Genomic DNA, 22,791 nt, shown 5'->3' with positions numbered 1-22,791 from the left:
TCAAGGCCATGTCCCAGGTCAAACCATTTTCAGCTGGTTCACGTGCGATATTTTCTTCCGTGTTAAGGTGGAAAGTGGGGATGTTCGCTGCCGATTAGTCAATTCCATTCTCAGCTCCTCAGCAAAGGAAACAGCCCTTGTCTTAATGTAGCAACATTCAAACATGGGCTGACAAATGACAAATAATAGTTGTGCCGCAGAAGTTGCCAGGCAATAACTAGTACCAGGGCGGCACGGTGGCGCAGCGGTAGAGTTGCTGCCTTACAGCGAATGCAGCGTCGGAGACTCAGGTTCGATCCTGACTACGGGCGCTGTATTGTACGGAGTTTGTACGTTCTCCCTGTGACCTGCGTGTGTTTTCTCCGAGATCTTCAGTTTCCTCCCACACTCCAAAGACGTACAGGTTTGTAGGTTAATTGGGTGAGCAAACGTAAAAAAAAATTTTTTTAATGTCCCTAGTGGGTGTAGAATAGTGTTAATGTGCAGGGATCGCTGGGCGGTGCGGACCCGGTGGGCTGAAGGGCCTGTCTCTGCGCTGTATCTCTAAAATCTAGAAAAAAATCTAGAAAATAAGGTCATCAGTGATAACAGCAGAATTAGGCCATTTGGCCCATCAGGTCTACCCCACCTTCAATCATGGCTGATCTATCTTCCCCTCAACCCCATTCTCCTGCCTCTCCGCATAACCCCTGACACCCGTATGAATCAAGAATCTATCTATCTCTGCCTTAAATATATAGAGAGTCTAACCACCTGCACTTGACATTGGATGGCACTATCACTAATAAAGCCCTTACCATCAATATTGTGAAAATCATCATTAACCAGAACATAAATGAACAAGCTACTTAAATCCTGTAGCTTTAGCAACAGGTCAGAGGCTGGGTATCATCTGATAAATGGTCTGGCTTCTGACATCCCAAGGCCTCTCCACCAGGAACAAGTCACAAGTCAGGATGAAATGAAATACTTTCTGCTTGCCTGGAAGAGTGCCACACCATCAACTCTCAAGACGCTCAACACCATCCAGGGCAATCAGCCAGGGGACCATACTTCATGTTTAATTTACTCACTGGTCTAATCACAACAGATTCTGAATGCATCCCATAGTAGTTTTCTGATCTGCATTTACAAGCAGACTACAGAATCTCTGATATTCTGAAGAGTTATCAGGATAGCTTTGTTATTCCTGCACTGAATCCAAACTGTTTCCCTTTCCCCTGACTAGTCTGAAGGGTCTTGATCCGTAACGTCACCCATTCCTTCTCTCCAGAGATGCTGCCTGTCCCCGCTGAGTTACTCCAGCATTTTGTGTCTATCTTCAGTTTAAACTTGAGAAAGTAACAACTCAGAGGACATAGGTTCAAGATGAAGGGGAAAAGATTTAATAGGAATCTGAGGGGTAACTTTTTCACACAAAGGGTGGTGGGTGTATGGAACAAGCTGCCAGAGGAGGTAGTTGAGGCAGGTACCATCCCAACATTTAAGAAACAGTTAGACAGGTACATGGATAGGACGGGTTTGGAGGGATATGGACCAAACGCGGGCAGGTGGGACTAGTGTAACTGGGACATGTTGGTCGGTGTGGGCAAGTTGGGCCGAATGGCCTGTTTCCACACCGTATCACTCTATGACTCTGTAACTGAGCCAAAACTGTTTCAAAGGGTCAAATGGTAGAATGGTTTAATTTTCCAATAAAACTAATTTCTGACAACTTCAATCATCTTCATCCTATAAATGACTCAGCCTTAGTCACAACATTCACAATTTGAGAATTAATTAAGTGGAACTTAATTAGTCTAAGAAGAATTTATTTTGAAACTTGGCCTTGACCCTAAAATGTTATTTGCTAAACTGTGACCCTGTATGACATCTATTATCACCATCAGGAATATTTGTGAAGCAGAATCATATCTGTGACAGTAACGGAATCAAAGGATATGGGGAGAAAGCAGGAACAGGGTACTGATTCTGGATGGTAGACATAAAATGCTGGAGTAACTCAGCGGGACAGGCAGCATCTCTGGAGAGAGGAATGGGTGACGTTTCGGGTCAAAACCTTTCAGACTGAAGAAGGGCCTCGACCCAAAACGTCACCCATTCCTTCTCTCAAGATATACTGCCTGTCCCGCTGAGATACTCCAGCATTTTGTGTCTACCTTTGATTTAAACCAGCATCTGCAGTTCTTTCCTACTGATTCTGGGTGATTAGCCATGATCATATTGAATGGCGGTGCTGGCTCGAAGGGTCGAATGACCTATTCCTGCACCTATTTTCTATGTTTCGATGTCTATAACATTGCTATCACATCTCCTGACCTTATATACACATGCTCAGTCCACAGGGAATATTGTGTTGGACACTTAAGAAGGACCCACAACTCCAACAAGGCTCATGATGCCTAGATGTACATAAATCCATTCAAACATATCATGAACTTTATTCATAAATACATATACACAAAGGCTATCTTGTCCAAAGGAATATAGAACCAGCTCTATAATAATCATCAAAACTGAATAGGTCAAAGTCCATCCAAGATTACTGTAAAGATAAATAATTACAGCAGCAGAAAACAAACTTGAATTTGGACCAACACAGAAACACAGAAACACAGAAACATAGAAACACAGAAACACAGAAACATAGAAACATAGAAACACAGAAACACAGAAACATAGGAACACAGAAACACAGAAACATAAAAACATAGAAACACAGAAACACAGAAACATAGGAACACAGAAACACAGAAACATAGAAACATAGAAACATAGAAACACAGAAACACAGAAACATAGAAACACAGAAACACAGAAACATAGAAACATAGAAACATAGAAACATAGAAACACAGAAACACAGAAACATAGAAACACAGAAACACAGAAACATAGAAACATAGAAACACAGAAACACAGAAACATAGAAATACAGAAACACAGAAACATAGAAACACAGAAACATAGAAATACAGAAACATAGAAACACAGAAACATAGAAACATAGACACACAGAAACACAGAAACATAGAAACACAGAAACATAGAAATACAGAAACATAGAAACACAGAAACATAGAAACATAGACACACAGAAACACAGAAACAAAGAAACATAGAGACACAGAAACATAGAAACACATAAACATAGAAACATAGAAACATAGAGACATAGAAACAGAAAATAGAAACATTGAAACATTGAAACGTAGACACTGAGAAACATAGAAAATAGGTGCAGGAGGAGGCCATTTGGCCCTTCGAGCCATTCATTGTGATCATGGCTGATCATCCACAATCAGTAATCTGTGCCTGCCTTCTCCCCATATCCCTTGATTCCACTAGCCCCTATAGCTCTTTCTAACTCTCTTTTAAATTCATCCAGTGAATTGGCCTCCACTGCCTTCTGTGGCAGAGAATTCCACAAATTCACAATTCTCTGTGTGAAAAAGTTCTTTCTCTTCTCAGTTTTAAATGGCCTCCCCTTTATTCTTAGACTGTAGCCCCTGGTTCTGGACTCCCCCAACATTGGGAACATTTTTCCTGCATCTAGCTTGTCCAGTCCTTTAACACTTTGGCTTCCTTCAAGCACACGTTCACTTGTTACTCATGGGTCAGTTCACAGGAGGAACACTGCTTGTGTGCAGTCTTTCCCAGTTCAAACACATGCAACAATAGATTCCTTCACCATCCAGGCACCAAAGCTCACTGTTGCTGCAGGACAAAATATAAAAGACATCACTGTCAATGAAAGTATTTCTTTCTTGGTTTGCCAGTTGTAGAAAATAGCATATGTGGCAAAAATGACTTGTGGGTGAGAGTGAACAGCAAAGATACTAGAGGAACAAGATAGACCATTCGACCCTAAAAAACCGTAGTACGTCACGTCGCCATTTTAGTAGGCAGAAACTTGCAGAAACATTTTAAAAGAAAAATAACAAAAACCTGTGAATTGATAGATGAGATATATTCTGCATTTTAATGGTATCATCACACATACTGTTCCCCCAAAACACTGATTACACTGCAAGAGGCATAGCGAACGGCGGGTTTTGCCTACTAAAATGGCTCCTTTGCGTACTACACTTCAGTATAGGCGATTTCAATGGAGTGGTCCATCTTGTTCCTCTAGTATCTTTGGTGAAGACCAAGGTTGCTGGCTTTGGTCACAGAGTGGAGATACAGTGGACCAGCAACAGGGTCACGGTCTGATGGGTGATGTTCAAAGATCATCACAGCATTTATTGAATAAGCATTTCAAAAGTAAATGATGTGGAAGCAGGTAAATGTGATGATGAAATGGGAAAGGAGCAAGTATATCATAGATATATAAATGACCTGGATGTAAATGTAGGTGGGTTGATGAGTAAGTTGGTTGGCAGCACAAGTGGATAAGGAGGTAAAGAAGGTGTACGGTGTGCATGCCTTCATTGTTAGGGGCATTGAGTGTAAGAGTTTAGGAAGTCTTGATGCAGCTTTAGTTTAGTTTAGAGATACAGCGCGGAAACAGGCCCTTTTGGCCCGCCGGGTCCGCGCCGACCAGCGATCCCCGCACATTAACATTATTCTAAACCCACTAGGGGCAATCTTTACATATACCAAGGCAATTAACCTACAAACCTTTACGTCTTTGGAGTGTGGGAGGAAACCGAAGGTCTCGGAGAAAAGCCATGCAGGTCATGGGGAGAACGTACAAACTCTGTACAGACAGCACCCGTAGTCGGGATCAAATCCGGGTCTCCGGCGCTGCATTTGCTGTAAGGCGGCAACTCTACCGCTGCGCCACCGTGCCGCAGCTCTATAGAACTTTGTGTTCGGCCGCATTCGGAGTATTGCGTGCAGTTCTGGTCGCCCCATTACAGGAAGGACGTGGAGGCTATGGAGATAGTGCAGAGGACGTTTACCAGAACGCTGCCTGGATTGCAGGGTTTCAGCCACAGGGAGAGAGAGGTTGGAGAGACTTGGATTGTTTTTTGTGGAACATCAGAGGTTGAGGGCAGTCGATAGAAGTATATTAAATTATGAGAGGCTGGGCTGTCAGCACCTTTCCTCCAGCATGGAGAACTCCAACACTAGAGGGCATAACTGTAAAGGTGAGAGAGGCAATGTTTCATGGAGATGTTGTTTTTAGGCCAAGTTGTTTTTACACAGAGAGTGGTGGGGGCCTGGGACTCACTGGCAGGGGTGGCAGTTGTAGATTAGTGTAATGGTGTCACTGATGTTATGTGTCATGCTTTGGTAGTTACGCCCCTTTAGCTTTTGAGTGACAACTGCTTGTGTGATTCGGGTTAGTGTAAGTGCAACGTGCAGGCCTGAGGTCGTGCTTGCTATGTAGTTAATAAAGTCTTTGGATCATTATCCAGGTGTACGGCTTCTGTTATTATGCAGTCAACACAACATGGTGTCAGGAGTGGGATACGAACCCACGCCGCCACTTGGAGACCATGTTGTGTTGACTGTATAATAACAGAAGCCTTACACCTGGATAATGATCCAAAGACTTTATTAACTACATAGTAAGCACGATCTCACGCCTGCACGTTGCACTTACACTAACCCGAATAACCCAAGCAGCGGTCACTCAGAAGTTAAAGGGGCGTAACTACCAAAGCATGACACATAACATGAGTGACACCATTACACTAATCTACAGCGGTGGAGTCAGATACGAAAGTGGCGCTTAAGAGGCTTTTAGACAGGCACGTGGAAGTGCAGGGAACAGAGGGAGCTGGATCATGTACAGGCAAATGAGATCAGTTGGTATCATGTTCGGCACAAACATTGTGGGCCAAAGCGCCTGTTCCTGTGCTGTACTGTTCTATGTTCTAAATGGAAGAAGAAAACAAAATTAGAAACATGCAGTAAAAAGAGAAAATGGAAGAGATCCTTGCCAAGCTCACCAATCCCGATATGTTTCTACTTTTCACAGAGTCCTATCAACAGTTACTTGCCTTCCAGTTTCCAATTCTGCAATTGTAATTAAGTCGCTAAACCGTACTTTGTCTTTTTGAAGATGCCAAAACATTATGTTTACAATAAGCACAATTGTTTAAATAGATTTGGCAGCATATGTTTGAGTCTTCTCATGTTTGCTTAAATTCCCTACGATATCACCAGCTATTGAGCAGCATTGCATCCACGGCCATACCCATGGCATCACCACCAACACACCCCAACACCAAAAAGGGCAGTGAGAGAGAGAGATGGGAGGTAGAGGAGGATGGGAGGCACTTAAGGGGGCGTGGCTGTGTTCTGCAGCTGCGGCTCACCGGCAGTCTCTCTGTTTTTTTTTTGTTGTTTTTTGTCATTGTCGTCGTTAAATGTACATTTTATTTTATTTTTAACTCTGTGTATGTGGGGGGGTGGTGGGGGGGGTTGGGGGAAACCTTTTTTCAAATCTCCTCCTCAACGGAGATGCGACCTTTACCGTGTCGTATCTCCGTTCGCGCTACGGCCTAACAACGTGGAGTCGGCGGCCTCCAGCTGGGATCGACCTCAAAGACTCCGGTCGCAGGGCCTGGACTTACCATCTCGGAGGCTTCGGCCGTGGGCCCTGCAGACCGCAACATCTGGAGTTCGCAGGTCCCTGGCTGGCGACCGGTTTTTGGGAGCTCCAGCCGTAGCAGCTTCGACCGCCCCGAAGTGCGAGGTACGATCAACCCGCCCGCAGGCCCTTCATCGCCCTGCGTGGCTCGGCCGCAGCACTTTCCATCGCCCGGTGGGGGCTCAGGACCTTCATCGGCCTGCTCGGCTCGGCCCTGGGACTTTCCATCGCCTGGTGGGGGCTTCAAAAAGTTGGGAGCCTCGATCACCTCGTGGCACCACGGGAGAAGAATGAGGAGGAGATAAGACTTTGCCTTCCATCACAGTGAGGGTATGTCTAGAGCAATCACTGTGATGGCTGTTTGTGTAAAAAATTATATCTGTGTATCTTGTGCTTTTTAATGTCTACTGCCGGACCCTGACGTGAGAGGACGCTGGCGTTGAGTATTCGCCGCTTTTCCGTCAGGATAGTTTGTCTGTTTGTTTCTATGTTAATTGTTTTTGTAAAGCGCTTTGAGCATGTGATAAGGCGCTGTATAAAATAAATGAATTATTATTATTATTATTATTAAGCAAGCATGAAATTGATATTTATATATTTGCAATTGTAATACGAAAGTTTGGCTTTTTGCTCTTTGCCACAACATCCTTTGCAGAAGTACAGCAGTGCAAACATTGTTTAGTTTTCAGTTGTACCCAGGCAATACGAAAGCCATGGAGGAGGCTAAAAGGGGGGATATTCAGGATTGTTAGTTCTCTCCAGATTGGGAGCTCAGATGGAAAATGAGGTGATGAAGAATAAGCAAAGACATAGGGCGCATAAGGAAAGGAAATGGATGTAAATGTTCATATTTTGTTAACGCTGCATTCAAACTGCTGGACACTCTTTTAGTTTGATTTTGTCACCAATTTTCTTGGCGCAAATCCAACATTTCGCGTACCTTCAGTTAGATTTTAAAAAACAACAGAACACCTGGATCCAATTTTCACAAATTATGAAAGATGGTATGTCATACTCTAACATTATGTTGCATGAAGCATAGTTAAAGAGTTTGGTAAAAAAAAATAGTTATGGCGCAGCAGTAGAACTACTGCCTTACAGCGCCAGAGACATGGGTTCGATCCTGACTATGGGTGCTGTCTGTACAGAGTTTCAACGATATCCCCGTGACCTGTGTGGGTTTTCTCTGAGATCTTCGTATTCCTCCCACACTCGAAAGACGTACAGGTTTGTAGGCTAATTGGCTTGGTGTAAGTGCAAATTGTCCCTAGTGTGTGTAGGGTAATGTTAATGTGCCGGGATCACTGGTCGGTGCGGACTCGGTGGGCCGAACGGCCTGTTTCCACACTGTATCTCTGAACTAATCTAAACTAAACATATATTTATCCCAAAGCATATCCATGAATTAATTCGGACCTCTTCCCAAACTAGGATGTAATATTTCACAAATCATGCATCGTTGGACCCTGCAGTGGTCTCTACAGTTGTACAGGGCCCTAGTGAGACCGCACCTGGAGTACTGTGTGCAGTTTTAGTCTCCAAATTTGAGGAAGGATATTCTTGCTATTGAGGGCGTGCAGAGTAGGTTAATTCCCGGAATGGCGTGACTGTCATATGTTGAAAGACTGGAGCGACTAGGCCTGTATACACTGGAATTTAGAAAGATGAGAGGGGATCTTATCGAAACGTATAAGATTATTAAGGGGTTGGATACGTTAGAGGCAGGAAACACGTTCCCAATGTTGGGGGAGTCCAGAACAAGGGGCCACAGTTTAAGAATAAGGGGTAGGCCATTTAGAACTGAGATGAGGAAAAACTTTTTCAGTCAGAGAGTTGTGAATCTGTGGAATTCTCTGCCTCAGAAGGCAGTGGAGGCCAATTCTCTGAATGCATTCAAGAGAGAGCTAGATAGAGTTCTTAAGGATAGTGGAGTCAGGGGGTATGGGGAGAAGGCAGGAACAGGGTACTGATTGAGAATGATCAGCCATGATCACATTGAATGGCGGTGCTGGTTCGAAGGGCCGAATGGCCTCCTCCTGCACCTATTATCTATTGTCTATTGTCTACCAATTACCTCAAAATTGCAAGTTCGAAGGGTAAATGTTTCTAGTTTTCTTTATCAATAATATTTTTTTCCTTGATCATTCAGAGGGACCTGGCGTGGGGGGGGGCACCGAAAGAACAGAAAGGGACTATTGGGGACTTCGTTGAACACTTTGTAACTTTGTCGGCGCCCTTTATGTGGCGACTCTTTGCATACCTTGTGTATAGAAACTTAGAAACATAGAAAATAGGTGCAGGAGTAGGCCATTCGGTGCTTCGAGCCTGCACCGCCATTCATTGTGATCATGGCTGATCATCCAGCTCAGTAGCCTGTACCTGCCTTCTCTCCATACCCCCTGATCCCTTTAGCAAAAAGGGCCACATCTAACTCCCTCTTAAATATAGCCAATGAACTGGCCTCAACTACCTTCTGTGGCAGAGAATTCCACAGACTCACCACTCTCTGTGTGAAGAAATGTTTTCTCATCTCGGTCCTAAAAGACTTCCCCCTTATCCTTAAGCTATATCATATCATCATATCATATATATATACAGCCGGAAACAGGCCTTTTCGGCCCACCAAGTCCGTGCCGCCCAGCGATCCCCGTACATTAACACTATCCTACACCCACTAGGGACAATTTTTACATTTACCCAGCCAATTAACCTACATACCTGTACGTCTTTGACCCCTGGTTCTGGACTCCCCCAACATCGGGAACAATCTTCCCGCATCTAGCCTCTCCAACCCCTTAAGAATTTTATATGTTTCTAGTTTTCTTTATCAATAATATTCATTGAACACTTTGTAACTTTGTATGGTTTGCAAAGCAAAGGATTTCACTGTGGCATATCGCAATGTGATAAACTGTACAAGTCTGAAGTTACTTTCCACCAGTTGCATAGCTGACATACTGTCGCCAGACGAGTCAGCGGGCCACCATTTTGTGACTGCACCCCAGTTATTGGGCTGCGTCACTCTGATATCTAGGCAAGAAAGTGCAGCTGCAAGATACCCGAGCAAAAAAACAAAATGGCTGGAAGAGCTCAGCATTTCAGGCAGCATCTGTGGATGGAAATGGATAGATGACGTTTGTATCAAGTCACTTTCTTCTGACTGATGGTACAGGGAGGAGAAGGTGGAGGTTTCTTCCACAATTTAACACCACCCTGCTCCTTTATTTTCCTCTCTGCATGCTCATCTCCCATTCCTGAGCCTTCTATTTCCTTTAATCCCCTTTCCACTAATCCTCACCCCTTCCACCTTTATCCCTCCCTCTGGCTTTACATTTCGCTCCTCTTTTTTTCTTGTCGGATATACTTTTTGTATGTGTTTCACCTCTGCCACTATCTCCACCCATCTACCAATCACCCTCCCTCACCTGTACCCACCTATCACTTGTAAGGCTTTAGATAGACACTGGAGTAACTCAGCGGGTCAGACAGCATTTCTGGAGAGGAATAGGTGATGTCTCAGACCTGAAGAATGGCCCCGAAAGGTCACCTATCCCTTTTCCCCAGTGATGCTGCCCAATCCGCTGAGTTACTCCAGCATTTCGTGTCTATCGTCGGTGTAAACCAGCATCTGCAGTTCCTTCTTACACACTTGCAAGGCTTTACCTACACCAACCTCTCTTTACCAGCTTTCTCCTCCCTACTCCATCAGTCTAAAGAAAGGTCTCAACCTGAAACGTCATCTGCCCGTTCCCTCCACAGATGTGCCTGACCCACTGAGTTCCTCCAGCACTTTGTATTTTTGCTCACTCTGGTGGCTAGCTGGACACTTCCACTGAGATTCTTGGGTTACCTGCAGTGACATGAAAGCACTGGACATCTTCTCCAACAATATAAAGTGCAAAAATATGGAACATACTGGAGGTCAAATCATGCAGGAGATGGAGATCATGCCGGGCAGCACGGTGGTGCAACGGTAGAGTTGCTGCCTTACAGCGCCTGAGACCCGGGTTCGATCCTGACTACAGGTGCTGCCTTTACGGAGTTTGTACGTTCTCCCCGTGACCAGCAGGGGTTTTCCCCAAGATCTTCGGTTTCCTCCCACACTCCAAAGATGTACAGGTTTGTAGGTTAATTGGCTTGGTATAAATGTAAAAATTGTCCCCAGTATGTGTAGGATAGTGTTAATGTGCGGGGATCGCTGGTCGGTGCGGACTCGGTGGGCCGAAGGGCCTGTTTCCGCACTGTATCTCTAAAACTAAACTAAACTACAAGGCCTTTGCTGCAGTGGACAGTCTAGGATGGTCTGGGGACTGGTCCTGAGGATCCACCACCAGAGGACCTGTCACCGTGTGTGGATCATTCACTCCACTTTGCAAGATGACTGAGGAAGCAGGATCTCTAAACTGAACTAAACCAGATTCTCAGCACATTAGATTTCTTGCTCTGCTCCTGGGTATAACATTGGGTCCAGGTAACGTACTGAGCCAAGGAGGCAAATGCACTTGATATATTCTCCAACACCTTGGTGACAAACAGAACTGATGATCGAGTGTGGGAAAATACTTTTCAATAGTCAATAGTCAATAGTCGTTTATTTGTTACATACACATAAATGTGCAGTGAAATGAAACATTATCCGCAGTTGAACAATAAGACCAATAAGAATAATCAATAAAAATGCAATAACACATACAATCACAAACTAACACCAAACAAAAAGAAACATCCATCACAGTGAGTCTCCTCCAGTCCCTCCTCACCGTGATGGAAGGCCACAATGTCTTTCTCTCTTCCTCTGCCGTCTTGTCCCGCGGTCAGGCTGTTGGAGTTGCCACTTCGGGGCGGTCGGGGCTCCCGACATTCAAGCCCACGCAGGGCGGTGAAAATCCCGCGGCCTATTCCAAGCCGCGCCGGACGGTGAAAGGTCCTCAGTGGGCCGACCCAAGCCGTTCGGGACGGTCGAACACGCTGCCGCTGCCGGAGCTCCCGATGTTGGCCCCCACCCAGGGGCCTGCGGGCTTCCGACGTCCACGCGGCCCGCGCCGGAGCCTCCGGAGGCGAGTCGCAGCCGCTCCTGCAGCATCCGAAGGCGGCCAGCGCCGCAGGTGGTGAGTCCGGGCCGCGGGCTCTGCGAACCAGAGCCCCAGGTGGTCCCAGGTGCATGGCCGCTGGTAGGCCGCAGCGGGAACGGAGACACGACACAGAAACAAAGGTCGCGTCTCCGTTCGGGATGGAGTCACACCCCAGCGGTACGAACATTGACTTCTCCAACTTTAGATAGTTCCTCTGTCCCTCTCTTCCCCTCCCCCTTCCCAGATCTCCCTCTATCTTCCTGCCTCCACCTATATCCTTCCTTTGTCCCGCCCCCTCTGACATCAGTCTGAAGAAGGGTCTCGACCCGAAACGTCACCCATCCCTTCTCTCCTGAGATGCTGCCTGACCCGCTGAGTTACTCCAGCATTTTGTGAAATAAATACCTTCGATTTGTACCAGCATCTGCAGTTATTTCCTTGCATTAACAAGTTACCTGGTTTGTTTTCTTCCTTTTTTTAAATTAATTGAAAGAGAATTAATGGTAATTCTCGTCCGTTAAATGTTTTTTTTAAGCCATTTTCTTTCTGAAGAACAATAATTGGTGATTGGTGTATTGTTAATGTTTTTGGCATCTGGAAACACTGTGAGAGCAGAAGCTCTTTGAGTGAGGATACAACACCAAGGGGGGGGGGGGGGGGGGGGGACCTGGTAGCAGCAACACATATTAAATGTGTGGTATAGTCAAGGGTGGGTTTTATCCGACACATTTACTCAAATACAATAATACACATCTTCCTAAAATGACTCGCAGAATCACTGACAGTGACCTTGTGGTGAAATGTCCACTATTTTATTTAATTACAATATAAAACTATGACCTCGTCCTTCATTAGTTTTCGTCTCTATAGAGTTATAGAGTGATACAGTGTGGAAACAGGCCCTTCAGCCTGACTCGCCCACACTGGCTAGCAATGTCCCAGCAACACTAGTCCCACTTGCCTGTGCTTAGTCCATATCCCTCCAAACCCGTCCTATCCATGTACCTGTCCAGCTGTTTCTTAAACGATGGGATAGTCCCAGCCTCAACTACCTCCTCTGGCAGCTTGTTCCATACACCCACCACCCTCCGTGTGAAAAAGTTACCCCTCGGATTCCTATTAAATATTTTCCCCTTCACCTTGAACCTATGTCCTCTGGTCCTCGATTCCCCCACTCTGGGTAAAAGACTCTGTGCATCTACCCAATCTATTCCTCTCATGATTTTGTATACCTCTATATCTAGAAGAACTCCCCTCATCGTCCTACGCTCCATGGATTAGAGACCCAGCCTTCTCAACCTCTCCCTAGAGCTCACACCCCCTAGTCCTGGCAACATCCTCGTAAATCTTCTCTGAACCCTTTATTGTAGAACTTTCAGGCCATTTAAATTCCCCATCCGCATGGTGGAAAGCAAGTTATCTGTTGTAGGGCTGTCCCACTCAAATCGGGACAATGTCCATCAATAAAAAGTGATCTTAACCTGATCATCCATTTAGGCCAGAGTAGACTGTAGACTGAAGAAGGGTCCCGACCTGAAACTTCACCTATTCCTTTTCTCCAGGGATGCTGCCTGACCCGCTGAGTTAATCCAACATTTTTGTGTCTGTCCTAGATCCTCCTTTAGCTTCTTAAGTTGTGTTTCAGGATTGAGGATGAATTATATAAAAAGATTAGGCTCCCAATTAGCCACGAGAACCCTGTTCCATGTTTAGAGGCCTTAAATAGTGAAATAGGCCTCTAGAAATAGTGAAAGGCGTGGATAGAGTGGATGTGGAGAGGATGTTTCCACTAGTGAGAGAGTCTAGGACCAGAGGTCACAGCCTCAGAATTAAAGGACTTCCTTTAGGAAGGAGATGAGAAGGAATTTCTTTCGTCAGAGGGTGGTGAATCTGTGGGATTCTTTGCCACAGAAGGCCACAGAAGTCAGTGGATATTTTTAAAGCAGAGATAGATAGATTTGTGATTAGTACGGGTGTCAGAGGTTATGGGGAGAAGGCAGGAAAATGTTAAGAGGGAGAGATAGATCAGCCATGATTGAATGGCAGAGTAAACTAGATGGGCCGAATGGCCTAATTCTGCTCCTATCACTTATGACCTTATGACCTTGTCTCTATACACCAGAGCTGTAAAACTTAGAAGTAGCGTTGATGCTATTTTGTTTTACAGATTTTATGAACAAGCCGAAAATACTTCTTGACGGTGGCTCTGGATGTTCTTTGCTCAAGTGGTAGTGATCAGCTTTAAAATGTAGCATAGTTAAAATAAAAGATATGGCTGTCACCAATTTTTTTTCCCCCCTACAACAGGTACAGGCTTTGGGTCGATGTCTGTTCCGAAATGTATGGAGGATTGGACATCTGTGCTGTGAAGGCCGTCCATGGAAAGGACGGGAAGGATTATATTATTGAGGTAAGGACGGAGAATGCCACAAGTCCAAAGAAACCATTTAATAGTCCAAACCACCATTTATTTTGCACCGTCTAAAACTTAATGCTAAAGCCAATGATATTTCCTCCAATCTAAAGACAGTTTAAAAAATGGGAAAATGCAGATAACCATTCTAAAGCAAATAGAATAGATCGCTAAGTAGAAATATTTTGCTTCGTATTAGTTCAATCGTGTGATCCTCATATCTTTTGATTCTTTTATCATAAATCATTCCAATAAAGTGATGGGATTAGCAAACCTTTGAATATGTGAGATCAATTGAAAGCCGATCGATGTTTTCTTTTGTTTATCATTCCTGGCCATTCAGCTGTACTTACTTACTTCACATTATAGACAATAGACAATAGACAATAGGTGCAGGAGGAGGCCATTCGGCCCTTCGAGCCAGCACCGCCATTCAATGTGATCATAGACAATAGACAATAGGTGCAGGAGGAGGCCATTCGGCCCCTCGAGCCAGCACCGCCATTCAATGTGATCATGGCTGATCATTCTCCATCAGTACCCCGTTCCTGCCTTCTCCCCATACCCCCTGACTCCGCTATCCTTAAGAGCTCTATCCAGCCCTCTCTTGAATGCATTCAGAGAATTGGCCTCCACTGCCTTCTGAGGCAGAGAATTCCACAGATTCACAACGCTCTGACTGAAAAAGTTTTTCCTCATCTCAGTTCTAAATGGCCTACCCCTTGTTCTTAAACTGTGGCCCCTTGTTCTGGACTCCCCCAACATTGGGAACATGTTTCCTGCCTCTAACGTGTCCAACCCCTTAATAATCTTATACGTTTCGATAAGATCCCCTCTCATCCTTCTAAATTCCAGTGTATTCAAGCCTAGTCGCTCCAGTCTTTCAACATATGACAGTCATGGCTGACATTGCGGACTTCAGGCATTCCCTGAAGCACGAACATTCCATAATCATAAAATACTATCTCCATTTTCTTTCCTAGTGTTTTGAACATATTCTCCCAAATGTGCTGCTTTATTCCTGCAACTCCAGGTCTGAATCGCTGTGATCAGGTGACTGCCAACTTGCAGCACAAAAGACAACTCTTGTGAAATGCACAACTGGCCTCCCTGTTACTCCCGTTTGTAAACACAGTGAGACCTGCCATCAAAGCAACAACAGCCAGAACATAGCCAGAACAGACTTCCCCTCCATTCCCCGCAACATTATCTCCACAATCCGCCAACAATTTATCATTGGTCATCAGGTCATAAGTGATAGGAGCAGAGTTAGGCCGTTCGGCCCATCAAGTCTACTCCGCCGTTCAATCGTGGCTGATCTATCCACAGAGTTTTAAAATCATTTTCACTATTAATATAGAAACATAGAAAATAGGTGCAGGAGGAGGCCATTTGGCACTTCGAGCCAGCACCGCCACTCATTGTGATCTTGGCTGATCATTCACAGCCACTAACCCGTGCCTGCCTTCTCCCCATATCCCTTGGTTCCACTAGCCCCTAGAGCTCTATCGAAATCTCTTTAAAATTCATCCTGTGAATTGGCCTCCATTGCCTTCTTTGGCAGAGAATTCCACAAATTCACAACTCTCTGGGTGAAAACGTTTTTTCTCATCTCAGTTTTAAATGGCCTCCCCTTTATTCTTAGACTGTGGCCCCTGGTTCTGGACTCCCCCAACATTGGGAACATTTTTCCTGCATCCAGCTTGTCCAGTCCTTTTATGATTTTATACGTCTCTATAAGATCCCCTCTCATCCTTCTAAACTCCAGTGAATGCAGGTTTTCTCGTTTAATTACATTTAATAATTTTATCTTTAGTGATCTCTTGTGTCATTTTTGTATCATCTCCACTGAGCTTATATTAATCATCACTAAATGGGTCCATCTTAACTCTCAACGGTACAATAGCGCCTGTAGAAATGTTTTACATTTGCGTTTTACATTCATTTTCTATTTCACCATGGCCCTCCAAAGTTTCAAAGAGGTCCAATCATCGAGGCTGTGCAAATCAGGATGCTGAAAATAATTCTGTAGGTGATTACAATGTGTTTGTCTAAAACTAAAACCAGTAAATGGGATTTTAAAAAGAGACAAGTGAATGAAACAAAAGATCCAGTTATGAAGAATAACCGTTTACAAATTGATTATTGATAAATATTTCCTTGCAGGCAGACAAGGGAAAGTTTAGCTGCGTTAGGAATAATACAGCAACAACCTGCAAATTCTTTAAAAGAGCTCTTTTAAATTGCATTTGGTATCTGTGAGACATTTGCCCTGGCTTAAAATTGGTCCCTAGTTCCAGGCACAAGTCTGGCCATGTGTAGGAAGGAACCGCAGATGCTGGTTTACACCAAAGACAGTCACAAAATGCTGGAGTAATTCAGCAGGACAGGCAGCATCTCTGGATAGAATGAACGGCTGACGTTACGGGTCGAGACCCTACAGGAAGAAGGGGCTGGATCTGAAACGTTACCCATTCCTTCTATCCAGAGATGCTGCCTGTCCTGCCGAGTTACTCCAACATTTTGTGACTGTCAGCAAGTCTGGCAATAGTGGGTCCAGGCGAAGCAAGCCCAGCATTGTGTGGACATCAGGTCATGTGCATATCACAGAGAGGCAAATCTGTACCTGAGTTTTCATCCACAGCTTCCATTGCACTCCCTCCCATCATCAGAAGAAGCTGGAGATGCCATCACCAATCATTCCCTTTAAGGAAGATAGACACAAAAAGCTGGAGCAACTCAGCGCATCAGACAGCATCAGGCAGACTGAAGAAGTGTCTCGACCCAAAACGTCACCCATTCCTTCTCTCCAGAGATGCTGCCTATCCCACTGAGTTACTCCAGCATTTTGTGTCCATCTGTGGTCAGTATAGATGTGGTTCAGAAGTACCTCCAATGCACTCTGGTATCGGTGAAAATTGAACTGCAGAGTGCACACTTGGAATTTCATTTGCTTCTGCTTATGTTTTTTGCTTATGTTTCTAAACTCCAAGTACAGGTTCCAGCTATTGACATGTTTCCACCTGCATGCTTCAGTTATTTTAATCCTTAATCAGCTTGTAATTGGAAAGACACTCTTCAAGTGATTGCGCGCACACGGATTCCAATGTATTGGATTAAGAAACATCCGCCTATCACGGGCAGGAAGATGTGCCGTGGATAATCAACTACCAGTATAATGAAAAAGGTCACAAATAATAACACCAAATGAAACCCATTACAAATCAATCGACTAAACTGCCAAATATTCTTGCAAAAGGAATGTCATTCAGTCTCTTTTCCTCCATATTATATCATCAGCAGGTTCATTTAGCCAATTGCTTCTATTTTCTTCTACTAATTTTTCATTATTTCCCAAATGGGACAGTTCACTCATTCTTTGGTTTTGCTGCAGTAATCAGATTACAGATTGGCATAAATTAGCAACCCTTTCATTATTGTCCATATAATAGCACATGCTGAAGACGCTAAAAAAAAGGCCTCATAAAAATGCAGCAATGAGTTAGGCAATAGACAATAGACAGTAGACAATAGACAATAGGTGCAGGAGTAGGCCATTCAGCCCTTCGAGCCAGCACCACCATTCAATGTGATCATGGCTGATCATTCTCAATCAGTACCCCGTTCCTGCCTTCTCCCCATACCCCCTGACTCCGCTATCCTTAAGAGCTTCACAGCTCAGATAGTTGTGAATCTGTGGAATTCCCTGCCTCAGAAGGCAGTGGAGGCCAATTCTCTGAAGGCATTCAAGAGAGAGTTAGATAGAGCTCTTAAGGATAGCGGAGTCAGGGGGTATGGGGAGAAGGCAGGAATGGGGAACTGATTGAGAATGATCAGCCATGATCACATTGAATGGTGGTGCTGGCTCGAAGGGCCGAATGGCCTCCTCCTGCACCTATTGTCTATTGTCTCTAGCTCTCTCTTGAATGCATTCAGAGACTTGGCCTCCACTGCCTTCTGAGGCAGTGAAAATGCTATTTTCTTGTTACAGATTTCACTCAACACTTAAATGTGTTTTCTGTTACATGCGTGCGTTGTTTGCTTCTGCTGGAAAAGTTAGGTTTCTGGAAATTAAGCTAATAATCTTCGGTGGCGCGGCGGTAGAGTTGCTGCCTTACAGCGAATGCGGCGCCGGAGACCCGGGTTCGATCCCGACCACGGGTGCCGTCTGTACGGAGTTTGTATGTTCTCCCCGTGACCTGCCTGGGTGTTCTCCGAGACCTTTGGTTTCCACCCGCATTCCAAAGACGGGCAGGCTTGTAGGCTAATCGGCTTGGTATAAGTGTAAAATTGTCCCGAGTGTGTGTAGGATAGTGTTAATGTGCGGCGATCGCAGGCTGGTGCAGAGTCGGTGAGCCTGTTTTCTGCTCTAAGCTAAACTAAACTAAAACAGCCACAAGATCCGACAAAGTCTTCTGCATGAGATGTTTATCATGAGAAACAAATCCTGGACTTCGTCCGTTCTAACAATGTCACTATTTTCCCTCTCAAAGTTTCAAGCTTTCTTGGAGTATAATAATCTTGCCCCAAGACTTGGACCATTGAGATTGGAAACTAATTATTCTGCAGATTGTTCTCCACTGTTCACATTGTTTATTCCTGCAACCTTCTTTTTTTAAAATAGGATAGCAATTGCATTAACCCATTGTCTTATTTTATAAGAAATTGAACCGACTGTGACGAATGGTGTCACAAATAAGTAGTACAACTTGAGTTGGAATGTTGCTCTCCTTTTTGGCTATGATGCAAAATGTCATCCTTCTGCCCAGAACAAACTGGGACATCCCTTCCAAACAACCAAATGATGCTCTGCAGAGATACTGTGCTGCACGTAACTGAGCAAAGATAACTCTTCTGTTTGTGTCACATGGCTGAACGAAGAGGTGAGAACACGAGGGGGAGGAGGAGTGAGGAAGAAAAGAGATTGAAATGCTCTCTACATACCTGTTCGTTCATGTGTGGTAAACGGCAAACTTACATGTCTGGTAGAAAAGAAATGAGAAGGATTCATAAAGGATGGGAGATGTGTAGGAAGGAACTGCAGATGCTGGTTTAAACCGACGATCGACACAAAAAGCTGGAGTAACTCAGCGGGACAGTGAGTATGAAGAGGGTCTCGATCCGAAACGTCACCCCTTCCTTCTCTCCAAGGATGGGAGATGTTGGCTTGGTAAATGCATCAATCGGCACCATGTTCCCAATGTTGGGGGAGTCCAGAACCAGGGGCCACAGTTTAAGAATAAGGGGTAGGCCATTTAGAACGGAGATGAGGAAAAACTTTTTCAGTCAGAGAGTTGTGAATCTGTGGAATTCTCTGCCTCAGAAGGCAGTGGAGGCCAATTCTCTGAATGCATTCAAGAGAGAGCTAGATAGAGCTCTTAAGGATAGCGGAGTCAGGGGGATATGGGGAGAAGGCAGGGACGGGGTACTGATTGAGAATGATCAGCCATGATCACATTGAATGTTGGTGCTGGCTCGAAGGGCCGAATGGCCTCCTCCTGCACCTATTGTCTATTGTCTATTGTCATGCCTTTGTGCCTTCCATGACTAGATCTCAATGAAAGGTGAAATGTTACTGCGTATCATTGGCCTGATGAGCTGCACAAAGACTTCAAGTGTCTTTAGGGGGTCTACTGTGCATTTGACGTACTATCCCACTGAGGAACCAGGCCAGGTCCTGTGCTGTCCAAAGGTGAGAAGCACATGGCTAACCTACCTCAATTGAAAAGTCAATGGCCCCAAAATTACCAATGAAAACCTACCCCCAACTGTATGATCTCTGATCCGGTCCTTGAATGTTCACAGCAACTGAGCTCCAGCTACCCATCAAGTAATCTTGACCCTTCACTACACTCTCCATCTGCTGTAAAGGACTAATTGTACCTCAAAAGGAAGTTATCTTCCCCATGTAAGATTGAAATGGGGCGCCACTTTCCCAATGTACTCATCACAATCGAAAAGGTTGAGACCAGAGATCCCTAACTCAGCTACAACCTCTGAGAAGGAACCACTGGAGATGCCCACACCCGGATTACCCAGATGCCCCTGATCTGCCTGTCCCAAAGCAAACCCTTCTCACATGAAGCCCCCTCCATAACCTATCCTTTTTTGTAGGGGTCATAAGAATGGGCAATTATTTTATCCCTTGCTCTTTCCTGACGTCAACCTATCTAATTTCCAGATCTATTGTATCCGCTGCTCCAGATGTCAACTTATTTACATCGGCGAAACCAAGCGCAGGCTCGGCGATCGCTTCACTCAACACCTGTGCTCAGTCTGCGTTTTTTGGGGGGGTTTTTTTTATATCAAAAAATACTTTATTCAAGTAATAAATATCATTTACAAAACATCTTTTTTAACAAGCCCATCCGACATTTCCGGAGGTTACACATTCGATACAGGCATTCACTTAGACATTTACTTACATTTACAGACATTAACCCAGTATCCCTTATGTGGAGGGGCGTCTCTCTCCACCACACCCTGCCCCCCCCATGTCCAGCAGCGGAAGGACCCTAGACTGTGGTCCTCCCCCACAGGGCCTTGGCATTGGCTGCACCAAGCTTCAGTGCGTCCCTCAGCACGTACTCCTGCAGTCTGCAGCAGGCCAGTCGGCAACATTTCTTGATGGACATCTCGCTCCGCCGGGAGGCCAACAAAGCTCGGGCAGACCAAAGAGCGTCTTTCACCGAGTTGATGACCTTCCGGCAGCACTCGATGTCGGTCTCCGAATGCGTCCCTGGGAACAGTCCGTAGATCACAGAGTCCTCTGTGACGGAGCTGCTCGGAATGAATCGTGACAGGGACCCCTGCAGACCTCTCCAGACTCTCTTTGCAAATCCACACTCTGTGAAGAGGTGGGCCACCGTCTCCTCTCCGTAGCAGCCGTCCCGGAGGCAGCGTGCGCTGGTAGTGAGGTTCCGGCGGTGCAGGAAGGATCTGACTGAGAGGGCTCCCCTCACCGCCAGCCAAGCCAGGTCTTGGTGTTTGTTGGTTAGTTCTGGCTATGAGGCATTTTGCCAGACAAGCTGGGCAGTCTGCTCTGGGAACCACGCCACAGGATCCATGGAGTCATTCCCCTGCAGTGCCTGCAGGACGTTCCGTGCTGACCATTGCCCGATGGACTTGTGGTCAAAGGTGTTGGTCCGGAAGAACCTTTCCACGAACGACAGATGGTGCGGCAATGTCCAGCTGACTGGCACATTGCGTGGCATCTGCGCCAGGCCCATCCTTCGCAACACCGGGGACAGGTAAAACCTCAGCAGGTAGTGACACTTGGTGCCCACGTGCCTTGGCTCTATGCTCCACCTGATGCAGCCACACACGAAGGTGGCCATCAGGATGAGGGCGACATTGGGCACGCTTTTACCCCCGTTGTCTGCCGACTTGTGCATTGTGGCCCATCACACCCGTCCATCGCCGACCCCCAGATGAAGCGGAAGACGGCCCGGGTGATCCCCTTGGCGTGGGAGGGAGGGACGGGCCACACTTGCGCCAAGTACAGCAGCCCCGAGAGCACCTCACACCTGATGACCAGATTTTTCCCCGTGATGGAGAGGGAGCGCTGCATCCACAGCTCCAGCTTCTTCCCCACCCTGGCTATCCGCTCCAGCCAATTTTTGTTACACGCCTCAGCCTTCCCGAACCAGATCCCCAGCACCTTCAAGAAGTCAGGCTTGATGGTGAAGGGGATGGAAGATCGGTCGGGCCAGTTGCCAAAGAGCATGGCCTCGCTCTTCCTGTGGTTTACCCTGGCCCCCGTGGCCGACTCAAACTGGTCGCAGACGCTGATCAGTCTGCGGACCGACCCTGGATCCGAGCAGAAGACGGCGACATCGTCCATGTACAAACTGGTCTCCCGGTCAGTGGCTGAGCACTTCAACTTCCCCTCCCATTCCCAGTCTGACCTTTCTGTCATGGGCCTCCTCCAGTGCCATAGTGAGGCCCACCGGAAATTGGAGGAACAGCGCCTCATATTTCGCCTGGGCAGCTTGCAGCCCAGTGGCATGAACATCGACTTCTCCAACTTTTGATAGTTCCTCTGTCCCTCTCTTCCCCTCCCCTTCCCAGATCTCCCTCTATCTTCCTGTCTCCACCTATATCCTTCCTTTGTCCCGCCCCCCTGACATCAGTCTGAAGAAGGGTCTCGACCCGAAACGTCACCCATTCCTTCTCACCCGAGATGCTGCCTGACCTGCTGAGTTACTCCAGCATTTTGTGAATAAATACCTTCGATTTGTACCAGCATCTGCAGTTATTTTCTTATACTCTTAATTTCCAGATAGAGTGAGAAACAAAGCCTGGCAACGTGCAGACATATTCAGTAGTTTAGACACGAAATGCTAGCGTAACTCAGCGGGACAGGCAGCATCTCTGAAGAGCATGAATGGGTGACGTTTCGGGTCAAAATCCTTCTTCCGGTCTCGACCCGAAACGTCACCCATTCCTTTTCATCAGAGATGCTGCCTGGCTTGCTGAGTTACTCCAGCATTGTGTGTTTATCTTTGGTTTAAACCAGCATCTGCAGTTCCTTCCTGCCTATTTAGCAGTTTAGTTTAGTTTAGATTTTTTTAGATTTAGATTTTAGATTTAGAGATACAGCGCGGAAACAGGCCCTTCGGCCCACCGAGTCCGGGCCGCCCAGCGATCCCCGCACATTAACACTATCCTACACACACTAGGGACAATTTTTTTTTACATTTACCCAGTCAATTAACCTACATACCTGCATGTCTTTGGAGTGTGGGAGGAAACCGACG

At 45.8% G+C, this 22,791-nt stretch overlaps 1 protein-coding gene across 1 annotated transcript in view; it reads left to right on the top strand.

Annotated features, from left to right (window-relative positions):
- The window catches only part of syn2b (synapsin IIb), a 349,820-nt gene that overhangs the window by 302,626 nt on the left and 24,403 nt on the right, over positions 1-22,791 (top strand). The window contains exon 9 of the mRNA XM_078413983.1: positions 13,927-14,029. Within this exon, the coding sequence (XP_078270109.1) occupies positions 13,927-14,029 (103 nt within the window). The remainder of the gene's footprint in view (positions 1-13,926; positions 14,030-22,791) is intronic.

The sequence above is a fragment of the Rhinoraja longicauda genome, chromosome 17, assembly GCF_053455715.1.
Source record: "Rhinoraja longicauda isolate Sanriku21f chromosome 17, sRhiLon1.1, whole genome shotgun sequence".
NCBI lineage: Eukaryota > Metazoa > Chordata > Chondrichthyes > Rajiformes > Arhynchobatidae > Rhinoraja > Rhinoraja longicauda.
Note: the sequence above shows the minus strand (reverse complement) of the source record. Positions and strands in the feature narration are given on the sequence as shown.